Here is a 20,376-nt window from a genome sequence, read left to right on the forward strand (position 1 = left end):
TGTTAAATAAGTTATCTACGAAGAATAATCTTTTAAAAAAACCAAATGAATAATATAAAAAACAAGAATACATATTATTTTCAAATAGTAAAAAATCATTTAGCAAAGTAAAAACAGTACTTATCCATATGATTTTCTACTAGTGTGCATACCCGACAGAGTGTAAGTATCTTGAGAGAAAAGTTGAACATAAGAAGCATCAGCTGTGGTGTGCAAGAGAGACGATTGCGCTGGTATGGACATGTGGCGAGAATGGACGAGGATAGCTGCGTGAAAAAGTGCCACACCCTAACAGTTGCGGGAACCCGTGGAAGAGGTAGGCCCAGGAAGACCTGGGCTGAGGTGGTGAGGCAAGACCTTCAAACATTGGGCCCCACTGAGGCGATGATTTCTGACCAAGACCTTTGGAAATATGCTGTGCGTGAGAAGACCCGGCAAGCCAAGTGAGACCTAAATCCAAGACCTCTGCCAGGGGTGTAGCCAGTCCACTTATGCATACCTTCCTTCTTTGGACACTAAACTCCGCTTGCGAAGATCTGTTGAGACAAGTGAAATCGAAACCGAACTAAATTCGACAACTGGCACCCATGTCAACGTCGTCTCCTTCATTGGGACACGAAACTCAGCTTGCGAAGACTTATTGGGGCAAGCAAAAGCGAAATCGGGATGGCACCTGTGCCCAGCGTCGCCTTTCTGGCACTTGTGCCTGTGGCATGTGTAATAGACTTTCGAGCGAGATTGTTGCCAGTGCCCCTGGACTGGCTCTTGTGCGGGTGGCACATAAAATACACCATTTGAGCGTGGCCGTTGCCAGTACCGCCTTACTGGCCTTCGTGCAGGTGGCACGTAAAAGCACCCGCTACACTCTCAGAGTGGTTGGCATTAGGAAGGGCATCCAGCTGTAGAAACTCTGCCAAATCATATTGGAGCCTGGTGTAGCCATCCGGTTTCACCAGTTCTCAGTCAAATCGTCCAACCCATGCTAGCTTGGAAAGCGAACGTTAAACGATGATGATGATGATATATAGGTAAGTAGAGTTAGCGGTTGGAATAACCGTCTAAGGAATAAGAATATCCACTATTACTATCAGTATATATTACTTATGTTTATGTATGTAACTTACCAGTTGATTCAAGACTGTCTTCAATCCAGCGTTTAGTACCCTGGTAGTTAAATTTACCACCACCAGTCAATAAAAACACCAAATTATATCTATTGCATGATCAAGGAATACATGGTAATAACTAAAGAGACATAATAAACTCAAAATTACAAAAAGAAAACCTAAAAAGCTTAGCTTTTATTAACAATCACATTTTATCAAGATATCTTTGTGAAATGTTCTTTATCTCTTTTAATACAAGTCTTCTTCAAACCACTCGTGTTGCTGTAACACAATATCTAGTGATATTCCTACTTCCCTATGGTACCAGACAGTAACAACATCTAGCAATGTTGCTATTCATGTGCGGTATAACACAGAAATGACAACATCTAGTGATGTTACTACTTTTATGTCATACCAGATACATGGAGTAAATTATCAGAAAAAGAACAGTTCAATGGTACAACACTGGGCTACTTCAAACCATTGTTCCAGCTGTTACTACTCAGTAAATCTATGTTCCAAAGACTAAATTAATTACTAGTTATTTTAATAAATTCTTTCGTTACTTTATGTTTTAATTGAAACAAAATCAATGTATTTCAACAGAAATATGGTAACAAAAGGGTTAATAGCAACTGATTTCTAACAATACAGGGAGATATGAAGATATAAGAAAAAACTCCATCTTTCTTTCTTTCAAAGAAAAAACAACCACTGATACTTACAAGGTAATGGTGGGTGCTATTGTATAACTAATGCAATAGCACCACCAGCCTACCACTGTTCAAAGGAAACAGATTTCTTTTCCTTTTTTATTCTGTCCCTGACATTGTACTATATACATACAGAATATTAACCAAGAAGAACAGTATAATTTTTATTCTTATGAGGTCAAAGTAGACTGTGGGATGTGAATCATAAATGAGAACTACTGAAAGATGAGTTTGCCTATTTCTCCCAGTCAGTGGGCTCCGAAGTGGACTAAGACAGCAGGAGTCTAGTGATTTATTTATACATACTGTACTGTTATTGTTTAGATCAGTGTGTCTTGTATATACATGGTTTAATGTTGTTTAGTTCACAGTGTTTTAAATATGTAAATCATTAACATTTAATGTCCATGTTCCATAAAGGCATGGGTTGGTGGTTTGAGAGGATTCAATGGGCCCAAGGACTGCATCAGGATACACACACACACACACACTGTAGTCTTGTTACTACAGATACACTATAGTCTTGTTACTATAGATACACTATAGTCTTGTTACTATAGATACACTGCAGCCTTGTTACTATAAACACACTGTAATCTTGTAACTACAGACATACTGTAGTCTTGCTACAAAAGATACACTGTAATCCTGTTACTAATAGATACACTGTAGTCCTGTCACTAAGAACACAATAGTCTTGTTACTATGTACACTGTAATCTTGTTACTATATATACACTGTAACCTTGTTAGCATAGACATGAGGGGAAGTCAAATTATCTGCACTTTCACCATAACATATCTTTATTATTGTCATCCTGCCTTCTGCGCATGTGTGCTTATAGTTGACTATTCTGGTCATGTGACAGAAGTTTGAGCCTGATTGCGTCATTTTTCTTTCTGGCTTTACAGTGTAAGCAGTGTAACGATAGCAAAAGTATGTTATGGAGAAAGTGTGGATAATTTTTGACTCCTCATTGTACATCGTAGTCTTGCTACTATATACACACTGTAATCTTGTTACTATAGACACACTTTAATCTTGTTACTATACACACATTGCAATATTATTGGTTGTTTTGTTCATCTTACATCATATTGACTAAGGTAAGTTCTTGGGTTCCACAGTAAATTTCACAGATATCAATTTCACTGATAAAAACTAATGAAAGCTGAGAACTGTCATGTTGCTTGGGTTCTTAGTTGGGCTACTTTTGTGTACCTAGAGATGCCCTTTGTGTAAAATATAGAAATAGATATAGAAGAGTGCATTAAACTGAGAAGACAACTTCACTAGTACTGGTGCCATGATTAAAATACACCCAGTACACATTGTAAGTTAGTTGGTATGCGAAAAAAGCATCCAATTGTAGAAACCATGCTAAAATGGGAGACATGGGAGTGAGACATGTCCCTGATGTATCTCAGACAGTAACTCTGAATAACGACTTAAACTGTAACATCCCATTTAAAACATGCCAGCACAAAAAGAGGACATGATAACAGTAAAACACAGTAAGATGGTGCACTTCACAGATAGGTAGACTGATGCTGACCATACTGTTGAGAATGAAACATTATGTCAACTCCAATATACAGAATGAGAGTAAAAATGTAATGCAATTTAAAAAAGGATACTTTGCATGTGTTCGAGAATTGGTGTAAAGTTTGGAGAAAAGACGAGCCAATTCAAGAAGTGTAACTACTCCACTTCCATTGGAATCAGCTCCTTCAGACAAACCCTGAAAGGTAAAACATTAAAGCAATAAGGCAAGGTTGGAGTAAATTCACCTTATTTCATATTTCAGTTTTAAAATTTGATTGGTAAACTGGATATAGAATCAAAAATACTGTGGAAAGAGAGAGAGAATGGTAGATGGGAAGTTATATTGACATTGCGTTGTAAACTGCAGACAGTCAGGTAAAGCATGGAACAATAATGTTGACAACAAAGAGAACATCTAGTATTCCTATTTATATGTGATACAACAAAGATAACAACATTTAGTGATATTCCTATTCATGTGTGGTACAACACAGAAATGACAACATCTAGTAATGTTACTACTTGTATGTCGTACCAGATACATGGAATAAATTGTCAGAAAAAGAACAGTTCAATGGTACAACAATGGGCTACTTCAAACCATTGTTCCAGCCATTACTACTCAGTAAAACAACTATAAAAATAGCTACAAAGCAAGTTCCTATATAATTGACTGGCTTGCTCAATGAAGTGGAACAAATCTATTAAATTAATAATTGGTTTAGAAGATATCAAACATTTATTACACAACACAAGCCAGCAGGACAACCACTTCGAGGTAATTTAACCCACTAGATATAGCAGCTAAATCACACCTTACCTGGGTATGTGATGTACAAATATACAAAGTGTAGGCTGTAGGTATTAAGTAAATTACAAGACAATAAGAATACTGGTTTCAAATTTTGGCACAAGGCTAGCAATTTCAGTGCTCAACTGGTACTTATTTTATTGACCCTGAAAGCATGAAAGGCTAAGTTGACTGCAATTGATTTGAACTCAGAATGTAAAGACAGATGAAATGCTGCTAAGCATTTTGCCTGGTGTGCTAACAATCCTAACAGTTTGCTGCCTTAGAATATGTAAAAATATTGACAACAAAATATATGTATCTAGACATTCATATAAACATGAACACATATACATGGTCATGAATAGAACCCCTTCGATCAGAAATCAGCACAATAATAAACAGTAACAACACTAAAATGAAAATACAATGTTACAGATAAAAAAATATTCCTTACTTATATAGTCCTTCAAAACAAAAGCAAAAATAATGACAATGAAAATAGTTAGAGTGTACTTACTGGTGCAATACCCATAGAATCATAATGAGCAACTATGATGACACTGGGCAACTGTTCTTCAATACCGTAACCTGCCAACCGACCCTGTAAAAGGAGGAGAACAATAACAACAACAACATCACATTTAGGCAGCAAGAAAGACAGGAAATGAATGAACAAAGACATCAAAATTTGGCACTAAAAATGATTATACCACACATCAACATCTTAAATGCCATTCTGGGAAATAATTGCAGCAAGGATAACAATGATGGAGATGGTGAAATGAAAAAGAAAAGTCTCTCTGGCCCAGTAAACCCTCAAAAGATCAAAGCCAAATCTATGATCAAAAGGCCTTCAAAAGAAGGCAACATCAATGACACTAGCCCTTCCTCCACCACTGCAGACAGTCAGAGAGATGAGGGGCTGAAAAATGGACACAAAAACAAAATGAAGACAAAACAAAAGCTTCCAGAAATAACCAAGAGCAACAAGAAAAAGTAAAAGAAAAAAAAGTAAATCCCCCAAGATAAAAAAACAACCCAGGCTGACCTCCAAAATAAAAGAAAAAACAAACTTTGGAGCATAAAAGAAGACCAACATTGTGGGAAAAAGAAATAGGAGATACAAAAGTGGCAACATATGCTGATTTTACCTGCAAGAAAACTACTGACATAGAGACAATGGTACAAACTGCCATTCTGCACATCTAAAGCCCTGCCATACATGCACGGGCCTGGACCAGAACTTCTTTCCAGAAGAAGCACAAAAGAGAAGCACCAAAGAAGAAATCACTCACTGTATGCTCCTAAAAGACGATTTGTAGGCATAGTGTGTGCTACTTCAAACAACCAGCTTCACACAGATGTGGAAAGGGCAGCAACTGAACAAAAATATTTTTGTGTATGGTACAAAAGATTGTGCAGCAGCTGATCCGACTATGTCAAACACAGACTTGGAACCACACCCATCACCATACGATGCCACCACAGTTGATAGATACAGGATGGCCACCACTAACACCAGCACATGCATCACACCAATATTTCTATTGAATATCAGATATCTGTTGCACCTGAAAGAAACAAAAATCTCTTTCCTGAGAGACCTCATTGTATGCAATCAAACTCTGTGTATAGCACTCATGGAAACGCATCATAGACCTGATATAGGAGTTGGTACTGAAGTATGTTGAATTATGAATTTACAGAAGATAAAGGAACCATGGTGGAGTTGCAGTATACATCTGTGAGAATCTCATGCTCTAAGTCCTGTTGTTATATTCAAATTCAGTATGTGACACTCAAATTGTACACATAAGACAACTTGATATTGTTTTATGTACTATATATCACCCACTGGATGCTCCAAATAACACAAGCAAGTTTGAAGACTGCCTCACAATAGAAGTTTTCACTAAATTGTAACAACACATCAGTGTATTTCTTGGAGGTGACTTCAACTTCCCCAGTGTGGGATGGCCCAAGTGTTTCACGTTCCCTGGAATAACACATGACCAACATGCACAAGTGGAGTCGCTGCTCAACCTTACCAATGCTTTATTCATTGAACAAATTGTACTCCAACCAATCAGGGCAAATAATATACTGGATCTCTGTTTCACAAACAATATGCATATTATCCGTAACATGCAAGTGACGCTGACGCTAGTCTCAGATCACAATATGATAGAGCTGACTATGTATGGCCCAAAAGAAGTTGCACACATACAACCTATATAAAGCTCCTGAAATTTCTCCAGTCTGAACTTTCATAAAGCAAACTGGAAATCGATTCAGAAAGAAATCCTCAAACAGGATTGTTCTAAACATCTCGCCACACCAGACATCAACATGAAATTTAAATATTTCATGTCCATAATGCAAGCCATAAAATCTGTCCCAACACACACAAGAATGAGATCCTGAGGGAGAGGAAAATTCATGAGACTACAGGTAAAGACTGCAAACCGCTAAAATAAACATTCTCAAAATACTGAAAAGACCTGCCTGAAAACAACAATGATGGAAACTGAGAAAAGTCTGCACCAATCCCATAAAAAAAGAGAGCAGATAAAGAAGCTTGGGTTATAAAAAGTATAAAGTCAAACCCTAAAGCTTTCTTTAACTCTGCCAAAGAAACAACTTTAGTACACAAGAAAGGGCCCCGTCTTCCAAAAGGATGGCTCCCTCACAGGAAACCCAATGAGGATACGTGAAATACTAAATAAACAGTTCAAAAGTGTCTTCACTACCCTGTTAGGCTGTAAAAATTTATTACATTGACATCAAAGAAGAAAATGTAATACTGGCCACGAGGTAGACACAAACTCAGCTGCTGGCTCTGATGGATTTCCAGCAATCTTTCTCAAATCATGCAGATGAGTCCTAGCAAAACCACTGCAGTTCTTTCTTAAAGAACATCCTTGCAAGTGTTAAGCTCCTAGAGGAATTGAAGGAGAGAATAATATGCCCTATCCATAAAGAGGAAGCACAGCAGAAGTTAAAAACTATAGGGCTTTCTCTCTGACCTCACACATCAGCAAAGTCATGGAACGAATAGCCTGAAGGAAAATAACTCCATTTCTTGAAGAGAATGACAACTCAAATGTGAATGTGACATATCTTGACCTTGCAAAAGACTTTGATAAAATTGAGCATGGTATGATATGTCACAAGCTGTGTGATCTTGGCATAGTCAGAAAACTTGGAGAATGGCTACATGAGGTGATGGAGAAAGTTGTGAGGTCCTGGATAGACAGAGTATGCAACGGAAGACCATATGTCTCCCAACAAGATTCCATGCTGTCGCATAAGGCTAGGACAATCCAAGCACGGATGCGTACCAATCTTCACGATCATGTTCTCCCAGACACATGGCCTCCTAGCTCACCAGACCTTAATCCAATGAACTATTATGTATGGGTTGTTGTCAAGAGAGAGGTCAATCAACACTCCTATAACACCATAACTCTCAAGCCTGCTATAACCAGCATTAGATCCAAAATAGATAAAAATCATCTGGTTTGGGCATTTCTCACTCCATATTGAAGTAGTCATTGATGCTAACAATGGATTCAATGAACAGGCAAGATAAAAGAATTCTTACGATTATTTGTAACAATTTTTGTTTTCAAGCATGTTTTATTTGATGAGCTATGCATCTTTTTCTAAATTCATACAAATGACCTAAAAAAAGTTGATGCACCCTGTATATGTGTATGTGTGAGTATATATCTATGTGTGCGTATGTATATATAAATATATGAATATATGTGTATACCAGCATGCTTTCTCTCTATGTGCATACACTTTTTATTTGTATACCAAGAACTTGCTTGCCATTTGACTAGCCTCTTAGTTGTCAGTCTGACTAGAATCCTTATGTAGACAGTTTTATACACTCCTAAATGGCTTTTGATTTCCCTTTCTCTGGCTTTTCGATTCTATCACTTTCTATCTGTTTCCATTCCCTTTTTCTGTCGGGGTTATTATGACCAGTCATATGTACAATGTGTTTTAACAAACATGTTCTGTCTCTATGTTTTATGTATGTATATAAAATATACATATATGCTTACACATATATATACACAAAATTATCCATATTTCTGGGAGTGGCTTTACTCTTCTAACTCTATACTCCATTTCTGACATTTCTATATTTTTTACCACAGTGATCTTTTCTTTAAATATGTATGCTTTTCTAAATAAAATTCCATTTAATTCTTGACAGTCCGATAAAGCTATAAGGTCATACACAAGCACTCAGTTGTGAGTGCAGTGCATCATATAGTTCATCTAATTTCTTCTTCACTCGTCATTTATTTAATTTGTGTGTGTGGTGGGGGAGTACAATTGGCTATACTGCATGTGTTCTTGTTTCTTGAATATGCACACAGTATTCTCGTATGTCTTTAGCGATGACTGAAAAGGCAGGCATCAAAAAGTGCATTCAGCCTTAAAAAGTCCCGTCCAATCCATGTCACCAAGAGAAAATAGACATAAGAATAATAATAATGGTATTCAAATAATATAATTAATAAACAACATAAGAGAAAAAAAAATATAAACAAAAGTGATGGTAGTGTTGCAGCACTGTAATAACAGGAAGCAGTAGAAGAGTAAGAAGGGTTATATTTCTATACCTGAATGTTAGTGATTTGAAAATCTGGGAGAGCTTTAGCCTGAGCTCCACTAACCACCATCTGGAAACCATTTGCTGAAGCAGCACTTAACAGGGCTAGGTAAAAAAATTAAAGAAATGAAATTAAGACAATTCAGATACTGTTGAAAAAGTGCTTTTTTCAACTTTTTAATTCAATAATAATTCATTTTATACCTTAACACATTTGTAATATTGTTTCATGTGCTATTTAAAAACTTTAAAACTTCTATTTCCTAAATCTTATTATGTAAAACCAGGTTCTAATGATTGACAGCTAGTTTTTAGTTCAAGTTTCCTGATGTTAAATAGCTGACAGAGGAAGTGACACCTAGACAACACACTAGTCTATCTTGGCAAACATTCCTATATCATCTGAAGTCTATACATTACAGAAAGGATGAAATGTACAACAAAATACTTAAAGTGAATTTTAATCAGACACCTCTAAGCTCACCTGGCCACCTTGCCCCCACTGGTACTATTTTGTAATTTTAAACTAATGGAGTGGCTGTGTGGTTAAGAAGCTTGCTTCTCAACCATGTAGTCTCAGGTTCAGTCCCACAGCATGGCAATTTCAACAAGTACTTTTGCTATTGCCCTAGGTTGACTGAAGTCTTGTAAGTGAATTTGGTAGACTGAAACTGAAAGAAGCCCATCACATGTGTGTGTGTACATGTATTATGTCTTGACATTGTATGAAAATTGTAGATGAGTGTCACCATCATACAATATCCTTTGTTTCCAGTCTTCTGTAAAAACATGTCTGACCATGGAGAAATATTACCTTGTTTGGAAATAGATGAGGGTTAGTGTCAAGAAGAACATTCAACTGGAGAAAGTCTACCACAACAAATTCCATCTGACCCTTATAAGCATGCAAAAGTGGACATTAATCAATGATGGTGATTGATGATGTGTGGCAATACTGTGGTATATCTAGACATTACTATTGGGGCAATAACATATCAATACACAATAGAACTCCAGTCCGCTACTCGAAAGGTAATTCATTCTTTTACATCAGTTTTTCCATTGGTTAGATGAACATGTGTTAAAGTATTGTTCTATAGCTGGTTGCCATTCCTGTTGCTTCAACTTTATAAGTAAAAAAGCTACAAGACTATTTGTTAACAGGAAATGTCAACAAATATCACCAGCTTTGGTGTAACACTTCCAAGCAAGGATCTGAAATGTTAAATTGCACAACATGCCTGCGTGTGCACACATACACACAGAGTTTACTTTGAAGCATCTCAATTCAAAATTTTGCATCCATCAGGAATTTCTGCTCTAACTCATCTACAGATTCTGCTATAAAAAATACTAGGTGCGTTCCAGAAGTTTTGAGTAGAGGTTGGTATAAGTTTGCTAGATTATTGCCTACCAACTATTTTTTCCATTCCAGATTGAAGGAGACAGCTGTAATAGCACTTTGAACACAGCTTACTAAACACTGCTTGTCACAACTGATTAGTTTCCAGAATGCAATCAGGACATGAAGACAACTTGAAAGCTGGTTATGCAATAAGGTTGTGTAAAACTGGGCAAAAATATTACCAAAACTTATGAAATGCTACAGACTGTTTATGGATTAACTTGTATGAAGTAGACACTTCACAGAGAATGGCATCAAAACTGACCTTCACCCTCCCAATAGTCCAGACCTTGCTCCCTGTGACTTTTGGTTGTTTCCCCAAGCTGAAGGAGGCTGTGACAAGGGTGCTGGGCACCTTCACTTTGAAGGACTTCCATGGGCCTTCATGAAGTGACTGGAGCACTGCAAGTGCACTGAAATTAGAGGTTCCCACTTTGAAGGAGATTAAAGTTTGTACTTCTTAAAACTAATAAACATCTCTCGTGAAAAGGTCTCAAAACTTCTTGAATGCACTTTGTAAGTCATCAGCATTACAAAAGATCCCAATGACAAAAAAATAAGTTATCAAATTTGTCACAATATGTATTCCAACTATTTATATAATTATTATGGTTAGAAATCACCATCACTGTTATCATCATCATTGTTATTATTATTAATCTTCCAGAATTAATCAAGTATTCCTGGGTTGATTCAATTAACTATATTTTTGCCAGACTTTTGTAGTCATCATTATCTTTCTGATAGATTCATGGTAATTTCTGCTGCATCACCAGGTGTATGCAACAATGTTTTAGGGCAATGCAAATCTGTGTTAGTATGTTACACCAGTTTAACATAGCCAAGGGGTTTAGCTTGTTTCTGGTGCTATTTCAGTGTTTTCAGTTGGGTAAAACAAATGCAGCGCGTGTTGTTTTGTTAGGTGGTGTTGTATGTGATGTGTGGTTGCTATAACATTAATAGATTGCAGCAGTGTATTGTGGGAGTTTCAGCCATAATAGCATTGGTCATTAAGGATGAGGTTTTGAGCCATTTTGGTGGACCATGTGTGACCATGTTATTTTATTGGGTGGTTATAAGGTATGCATTCTGTGCAGAAAGTGAGCTAAATTGTGCTTATTACACAACCTAACAGGCATTTTGTTATCAGGACACTTTAACCTCATTTGGAGGGGGGGGGGGGGGGGGGGGTTGATATGCTGAATCCAAAAATGGAATCCATTTTTTTTACCATCATGTCTAGAATTCAAAGTACTCAAACCCCACCAGTTTTCACAATTTTCCTCATTTTTCAGAAAAATGCTTTGTTTACCTATGAGATTTAGTACAAAACTTCAAGAGCTTGATGACCAGGAAGTATCAACTGAGCTGGAGGCAGCCATAAATGATCTAGATTACTGGCACTAGCTCATCAGACCAGTTATTTGATTGAAATGAACTCAGTGACTTGGTTAGGGACATAAATTTATCAAAAGAATCTGCAGAAGTTCTTGTGTCATGATTAAAGGAAAAAAGCCTTCTTAAAGAAGGAACCAAAATCATCTATCACACTAGGAATGCTGAATTTTTTCTTTTCTTCACAGAAAAGAATGATTTAGTGTATTGCACAAACATTGAGGGACTGCTTCAGAGAATGGGATTAACAGAATATGATGCAAGTGACTGGTACCGTTTTTAGAGATAGCTCGAAAAGGAATATGAAATGTGTTCTGCTTCATAATGGAAATATATTGGTTTCTGTTCAAACTGCTCACTCTACAAATCTAGCAAAAAAATAATAATGAAGTTGTGAAAGCAGTGCTAGAGAAAATTAAGTACCATAACCATCAGTGGATGATATGTGTAGACTTAAAGTTGGTCAATTTTTTATGTATGTGGGACAACAGAGCCAGGGAAAAACATTGGGTGATCAAAGAATGACCGTAGTAAATATTAGTTCCAGGGACTTTTAATGTGGTTGAAGAGCCTTTAGTTCAACTGGAAAAATTGTCCTACTTCCACTCATATCAAACCTGGCATTATGAAGCAGTTTGTTAAAGTTCTGGATAAAGATAGACCATGCATTCACTATATCTGCAGCACATTTCCTGGTCTGAGCAATGAAAACATAAAAAATGGAGTATTTGATGAACCTCAAATCAGAAAATTGATGTAAGATGAGAACTTTATAAATTGCATTGAAGTAGCAGCATGGAAATCATTTGAAATAGTTGTAAATGACTTTCTGGGCAACTAAAAAGCAGTAAACAATGCTGAAATATTGACAACATACTGGTGACCATCCAAATGTTGGGAGTAAATATGAGCATAAAGCTGCACTGTCTCCACAGCCACTTTGATAAATTCCCTGAAAATCTTTGTGACAAAACAGCGAGTACGTTTTCATCAACAGAACAAAAGTATCAAAGTAGATGAGACTTGCATGTGATGATAGACTACTGCTGAAACTTGCCTCATGATCTTCCTGATGTTCAGCACTCAAGAAAATTATCCGAAAGCAAATTCAAGAGAAATTAGGTATAAACAATGATGTAATTTGTCTGTAGAAATTTCAAGATATTTACTAGTTTTTCAGAAGAATTAAAAAAAAACATTCTGGTTTTGAAGAAAAACCCATTTCTGTCTGTTTCTATTTTATACCTTGTTTGCAAAAACAATGAAATTCTATGGATCCAATATCTTAAAATCTTAACGTGATGGTAATGTGTGTCATTTTTGGATTCAGTCTGTCAAAAAACTTAATTCAAGTTCAAATTTTTTGACTACAGAGAAAATGATTTTTTTGTTGGCCCATGTTATTTTTTTTTTAACTGTTGTATATTATGTATACTTCTCTTCTTTGTTTTATTGTATGCCACGTATACTTTCTACTTCTTTTTTCTTTTATCATTTCATTGTATGTAAACCCCCACACTATGTCTGTCTTTGTATTGTCTCCCTCATCCATTGCTCTGATGGCACATAAAATTATTATTATCATCATCATTATTATTATTTGCCATTCCTCATTGACCCATAGATAAAGTAGTGAGTAGGCAAGTAGTCGGAGTCAATGTAATTAACTATGCCCTTTATCGATATTTGAAGAAACTGTTAGTAAACAGTAGGCTCATTTTTTTATTGAATTACTAATTAAAATGTTCTCTGAGTGATATTAAGAACACATCTGGAGGGAAAATATAAGATCTATAAAAAAAAAAATGTTCACTAGCTCATCAACTCACCTTCTAGAGCACTTGGTGCCTGATCCCCAGTTGACAAATGCTTCACATCTATGTAAATATTGGTTAGGGCCTCACTCTCATAGGCAAAGAATACAGGGACATTAGTTTCTTCCAAGAGAAGCTCCCTTTCCAAGCCATACAGCCGCTGTAAAAAAAAAAAAAAAAAGACTAACTATTTAGATGAATATTAAATCCTTAAATCCTCATAACTGAGATACTACTAGATTAGTACCAACTAGCACTAGATTACTATAAATCAATACCAAACCATTAGCAATTATCAGCAAATAGATGGTAAATTAAAATCCACTGCAACCAATTATCACCCTTCCCACTCTCTCTTCCCTTTTCTCAATAACCCCTGATCCTAATCCTTTCTCTTCTCCCCACAATACTCTTTACTCTAATTTGTATATAATCGGCTACTCTCTCCGCTACTACTTTATCACAATTATAAATCCATTCCTCTCATCTTACTTTACCATTTCTAACCTACTCAGAATCATTGCACCCTCTCACATTTACTCTCCTTTAGCTATAGGAAATACTTTAGGCCTTTTGTCATGCAAGCTCAAGGTAATTTTCACTTGTGTTGGTGCCATGAAAACTGCACCCTGTAAAGTGGTTGGTATTAGAAAGAGTACCTAACCATAGAAATCATGCCAAAGCAGAGTCCTCCAACTCATTAAGTCCTGTCAAACAGTATGAAAGGATATTTCATAGTTTCCAGACATAACTTTTTTTTTGTCTTGTCTAGATTGCCTAGGTTCACCTGTGAGAAATAGGTTCCAGATCATATCTGTAATATATCAGTGTCTAACTTATGAGGAGATTTATCCCATATCTTCTTGAACTAAACTAGGAAACAAACCCTTGAAATCTTGGGAGCAAGAAGATATTCATGACTGAATCAGAACTGATGAATACCAAGTCACAACCATAAGTAATTAGAACTGGATCACGATTGTTCAGTACCAGATTAACACTAATTAATTCTGGATCATTCTATTGTCTTGATTGATATGATAAAGTAAAAACAATTAATCAATACTGACCTCTTTCTCCTCAACTGTGATGTTTGTGAAGTAGTCCGGTAGAAGAACCAACACAGCACCCACATTCTGGCTTACTAGCTTTCTGTAGCTAACCACTGTCAGCTCCCGAAGTCGTACTATGATACAACGACGAGTTAGCATCTTAGCATCAACAGATCTAGCCTCCATGTTTACAAATGAACTGCGACATCCTACAATATAAAAATGCAAAAATACTTTACATATTTTAGTCAGAACAGTCAGTCTATTCCTTTATTGGTTTCAGCCAAGGTACAGTGAAAACAAACCCAGATCTTCATGACTGTTAAACAAACTTCTTACACACAAAAACATGCATGCAACCATTCTTAACAGCTTGATAAAAAAAACATACACACAGTCTGCCATAGTAAAGGAATACTATTTATTAAAAAAATGGAGGTGGAGGTGGGGGGGGGGGCTTAATGATGAAAATATTGAAATATGAAGGATCATGCAATCCATGTTGATAAATGTTATTAACTATAGGCTCAAAGAGTCAGTCTACAGACCACAGTAACAGAGTAGAGATTAAGAATACAAGGACTATTTCAAATATTGGACTCAGTTCAACAATAGACACTCCTTCAGTATCAGACCAGTGCATCAGTGGTTTACAATTTCTAGAGACAAGGCTCAACTTATAGATGGCAACCATGAGACATTTTACTTTTATTAACTTTTAATTGCTATGTTTTATAGTAACAAAATATGGAATTGAACAAACAATATTATGTCTCATTCACCACTACTGATTTCAGTTTCTTAAATACTTATGATTGAATCAGAACAAGGAAAAATTATCATTTATTGAAAAACAAAATTTAATCAAATCTCATATTTTTGTTTCAGCATTCTGTTATTTTGAGAATGGCCATGAAGTTACAGAAGTACTAGATTGCTAATTAACTTGCTAGAAGTTCAAACCTTATACGTACCATATGTAGCACATAACTTTGCTTGCTCCAGTTTAAATGAGCGATAAGCAGTAGCACTATGTATGTATGTATGTAAGTCAATGCTCAGTTAAGACTGAGCATAACTATTAGATAAAAAGACTAACTGAATAAGGTGTAAAGTAAATTGTTTGAATAAAAAATGGTTAGAGGACTTCAATTAGAGGTCTCCTTGACAAGGACGAGCTTTAGAATAAATTCTTTAAAATATTGCTGCAGAACTATTTTCTCTTTTATTTTTCTATCAGATCCACCCACTTCTTAATTTACGAAAACAAAAGATAAATAGATTACTGTACAAAAGTGTCAACTACTGTTAGCAGTGCTGGGTCTTTAGTGATGTGAAGGTACCATATTAGTGGTATTTCGAGTAATATCACTTTTTGGCAAAGGAGTGAGAAATGTGACAGAGCCTGTTGTCAATTTGACAGTGATAAAATTAAGATAACAATAAACATTTCAAAATCTTTCCAGATCTTCATTAAACAGCTGTTTGCTTAATGACTTGGTTAGAAGAAGAGAAGCTTGGAGACTTGGTCTCGGTATTTGGAACAGAGGGAAGTCTCCACTAGAGTCACTCAAAAGCCAGGTGGCGTTGATACTGAATCAGACAAAAGATTAAGACTAAAACCCAACACCAAAAAATAGTCCTTCCGAATGACTTCCACACAGTTTCAATCTACCAAATTTTATTCATAATGTTAATGATAGAGGACACTTGCTTGAGGTGCTATACAATAAGACTGAACCACAAGCCAGGTAGCTGTGAAGCAAACTTCTTCGCCACACAACTATACATGCACCAGTCTTTTCTGGGTTCTTTTACTAACTTCAGCCATGCAAGAGCACAACTTTTTATTGATTCAGGACTTCTTTTATAAACCTTGGAAAGGAATCAAGAAAGGCTAAGGAAGGATCTGAACAAAAATTATCAAAAATATTACAAGGTGCCTTATCAAGTGCTTCTACCTTCCATAAACACCACAAAGCATCTAGTCTGGTGCTCTACCAATTCTACCCTCCATAAACACCACAAGGTAGCTTATTTGAATTGAAGCTCTATCCATTCTTCCATAGCTTCCATCTCTATTTCCTTCTGTCTTTGATTATTTCACTGTAATATCAAGAGATAGTAAATAGGTTTCAACCCAACATTTTATAGACATCATAAAACTTGTTCAGTGTTTCACTTTAGAAGTAAATTCAGAGAAAGTAGTAGTAATACTACAAGCACTACCAAGAGTATTTTTGTTATTACATGCATGTAGCTGCAACGTAGACAGAATACACAGTACATAGAGAATGGTTATATTTAGAGATGGTGTGTGGTGGGCAACAGAGTAACACTTTACTTACCACCACTAGGGATTTAAATAGAAAAGTCTCTTAAAAACAGCCCTTGAGAAAATATTCAGACCAGGCTGTTATCTGCTAAAATAGAGTTTCGTAAACAGGGGAGGAGAGAAGGGGAAAGCTGGTGGTATGGAAGCAGTGCTAAAAAGATGCTTTCACTCAGTAGACAGCTCGCAGATTAGAGGGAGTAGACTTTCAACTATCAACTTACCCTTGACTTTCTAATTCAATATTCTTTAATCCAATCTCACACTGAGCTACTAAATCAGTTGTCTATGTGCGCGCGTACACACACACACCATTGTGTATGTTCCATACACCAGCACCAAGTCATTTAAATGATACAGCTTGGCTGGCTGGCTGGTCTATATGTATTTAATAAAGGGCTTATTGACATGAATAAATAATTGTACTTTTATAGAACCAATCACATTCTAAATTGTATCATTTAAATAGAAGGAAACACAAAAAAAAAAAAGATAAAAAAGGAAAAGAAATAAAAAATGGGGAGTAAAACAGTAGAAAGTGGAAGTGATGGGCCACACACTGAGGAACAAATGGTGTATTCAGCCACACCCCGCAGTAATGACTGCAATGTCATTGCTGTGGAGAATGGCCAGCAATACTTACTGCAGCAGCCACTCCACCTTGCAGGGCTCATTTCTCAGATGGGCTGCTGATATCTCAATTTTGCAGAGGAAATCAGTAGTATAGGATTTGAGAACACCTAATGTCTTAACAGCGGCTGGCACAAACTAAGAGTGGACAGTGAGATCCCTGTGTTAATTGATTTTTTTCTCTTCCATGTCACTGGTGGCGACACCTGGGTTTGCATTTGATGCAACAAGGTTGGAGCCGAAGAACATGTCACTGCATGTCATGTCTCAGACTAGAGATCTTCCTCTCTCAAGTGGCAAGAAGGTAATTCCATTGGGATACTTACCCTCCTTGCCATTGAGACTACAGGTTCCAGTTGAGACAAGAAGCCAGTCGTGTCAAGGCCCTTTCTAATTATATCATTTAGAGCAGTGTGTCAGGGGAATTAGTCCATGCTAAAGCTGCAGGCCAAATTCATCTGCTACCACTCCACAACATTTGTATGGCACACACATGTAAAGACTGAGGCATTGGGTTACTCCAATATGAGTGCAGTCATCATCTACAAGGGTACTGGTAGATGAGGAGGGCACTGAATTGAACCATGGGCTGCTATTTGTCTGTGAGGCAGAATGGAGGCAGGCAAGGCATGCTGGTCTAATGATGTCGCAAACCACTCGAAAGTGGACTTGCATCTGATGTCATCCCAATTGCGTTGGACATCAGTATTCTGGGGGATGGCAAGGCCTTCAGCAGTCCAATTGGCTAAGGCTGACTCCAGTTCCTAGGCTACATCTGGTTCAGCCATCCTGTGGAGTATCTTGCCAATGAGGGTGCAGTTGGAGGAGACTGAAGAGCCCATAGAGCCAGGTCCAATATGGAACGAGACCAAGGCCACCAAATCGAACAGGTAGCTTAGCCTGTTGTCAGCTAGAACTATCAAAACTAATATTGCAGATCAGTTCAGCACAGCGCCAGATGGTATTATCAAAATCAGTAAGGCGGTCTCTGAGAGGGTAATATGGTGCACTGTGTAGCAAGAAAAGGAGCTTAGACAGAACAAAGCAATTCTTCAAGAAGAGCATTGGGTGTATGTCAATGAGGCATGTATGTCAATGTCTCAGTCATCCTGGACAAGTCCACATGTGTTGGTCTCTGGGTACTCTGTTATAACTTTTGAGAGGATTGAGGAGCTAAGAATGCAGACAACATACCTTGGTGTCAGCTGAGTCCCCATCAAGAGGGAGTGGATGCTGAGCATGGTGTCCTGAAATTTGGCTTTACCATGCTGCAAGCCACTACTCCCCTTTCTTCAGGTTACCCTCATTTTATTACCATTTCATTGTTCATCACTCATGCCCATTCTGACTAGCTAACACTAACCTCCTAGACTAATGAGCATCACTCCTTCATCTGCAGGTCAGAAGCAAGGACATGCCTAATTTATGCCAATTCAATGAATAGCTCTTTTCTGGACATGGTTTAGGATACCAGATGTGAGAGAATAGTCCATTGGAGGCCTCACTTGAGTTTGGTACAGTTTCGATAATTATTGGTCCTAAAGAGAAGGACTATTGTTATTTTTTGTTATAATTCAAAATCCTTTTGTGGTAACTCCAGCTGAAGTTGATCTGAAATTATCTAAAGAAAATTGGCTTCTATATCCAATGATTGTAGATTAAAAATCCAATATGAGGAGCTATCACTGGAAAGTTTTGCATTTGCATACAGAACATCTAACATTAGCTAAAAAAACATTCAACATATTTATATGTAAAATGGGATTTACATATAAAAGGAAATTAGAGTCTATTGTACATAAATACCAGCATAAAACACAACCATAGGACATGAAACTAATGTTTCACATGTTAATACAACATCATTAATACAAAATAAACAATAACTTGTGTATTTTTCTACATTTTAACTTTGTGATATGCATCAAGAATTTTATATTTGCTCTCCAGTTGACCCCAAAGTCAAAGAAGTTGAAAACTATAGTGGAAGAGGCACACCTTACTATGTATTTAAACAGAAGTATCCCTAACTATGCACTTAAATACATATTGCAGAAAAATAAAGAGTAACTATTCTTTTATCTCAATTAAGTAATAGTAATAGGTATTAATGGAGGATCATGTGTGACTGTTGTAGATAGGTGGATGGATGGCTTGTAATTTAGTCTGGACATCTGGTTGAGGCATTTAACCTTGATCAACAATCTGAACAGAGATGAGCCCTGCCAAGCTGACTTATCCTTCATACATTATATAAAGATAATGACCCATCAATATACCCACCAATGCTTACATGGCATTTTCACTCACATACAAATCCTAATAAAGACTGGATGTACCTATGTGAAATGAATTGGTGTCTTTATAGGCTAGTTTCTGCATATATTTTACATTAACTAATTCAATGATTTATCTTTGTTATAAATAAACAACATAGCCCAAGGCAAAGATATTGTTTTCGGTCATGTTTGTTTGATTGTCCAGGGACAAGATGTCTCAAAAACTGCTGGATGGATTCGGATGAAACTTTCAGGGATGTTTGGCCTTGTGACTGGCACAAATTGATTAGATTTTGGGATCAATCAGGTACTGGACAAGGATTCTGGATTATTTTTCCGATTTTTTTTTTTACTTTACATGTATATATAAAGTTTCACATAGTTCTCTTGTACATACACATATATACTCACACATTTACAGTGTTAAACATTACCATCCCATTTCCATTGTACACACACACACACACGCACGCAAACATACCTCTCTTTTACACATACATATACTCACACTTCAAACGCCACTTATTGGCTTTTTCACTCTTTCCATTGTGATTCAACTATCACCCTTTCCTTTCTCATTCATACGGCACTCTCTTTGCCATTTATCTACTCTACCTTCACCTCTCACTCTGGCTCTATTATATATATATATATATATATATATATATATATATAT

The 20,376-nt window shown here is 36.6% G+C and overlaps 1 protein-coding gene across 3 annotated transcripts in view; it reads right to left on the bottom strand.

Annotated features, from left to right (window-relative positions):
- LOC106872579 (nicalin) overlaps positions 1-20,376 on the bottom strand; it is a 109,104-nt gene that overhangs the window by 50,190 nt on the left and 38,538 nt on the right. For all 3 annotated transcript variants that reach the window (XM_014919613.2, XM_052970185.1, XM_052970184.1), the window contains 6 exons: positions 14,478-14,668; positions 13,423-13,567; positions 8,804-8,898; positions 4,678-4,761; positions 3,460-3,563; positions 1,125-1,213 (listed from right to left, as the gene is read on the bottom strand). In XM_014919613.2, coding sequence (XP_014775099.1) covers positions 1,125-1,213; positions 3,460-3,563; positions 4,678-4,761; positions 8,804-8,898; positions 13,423-13,567; positions 14,478-14,668 — 708 coding nt within the window. The remainder of the gene's footprint in view (positions 1-1,124; positions 1,214-3,459; positions 3,564-4,677; positions 4,762-8,803; positions 8,899-13,422; positions 13,568-14,477; positions 14,669-20,376) is intronic.

This window comes from Octopus bimaculoides, chromosome 8, assembly GCF_001194135.2.
Source record: "Octopus bimaculoides isolate UCB-OBI-ISO-001 chromosome 8, ASM119413v2, whole genome shotgun sequence".
Taxonomy (NCBI): domain Eukaryota; kingdom Metazoa; phylum Mollusca; class Cephalopoda; order Octopoda; family Octopodidae; genus Octopus; species Octopus bimaculoides.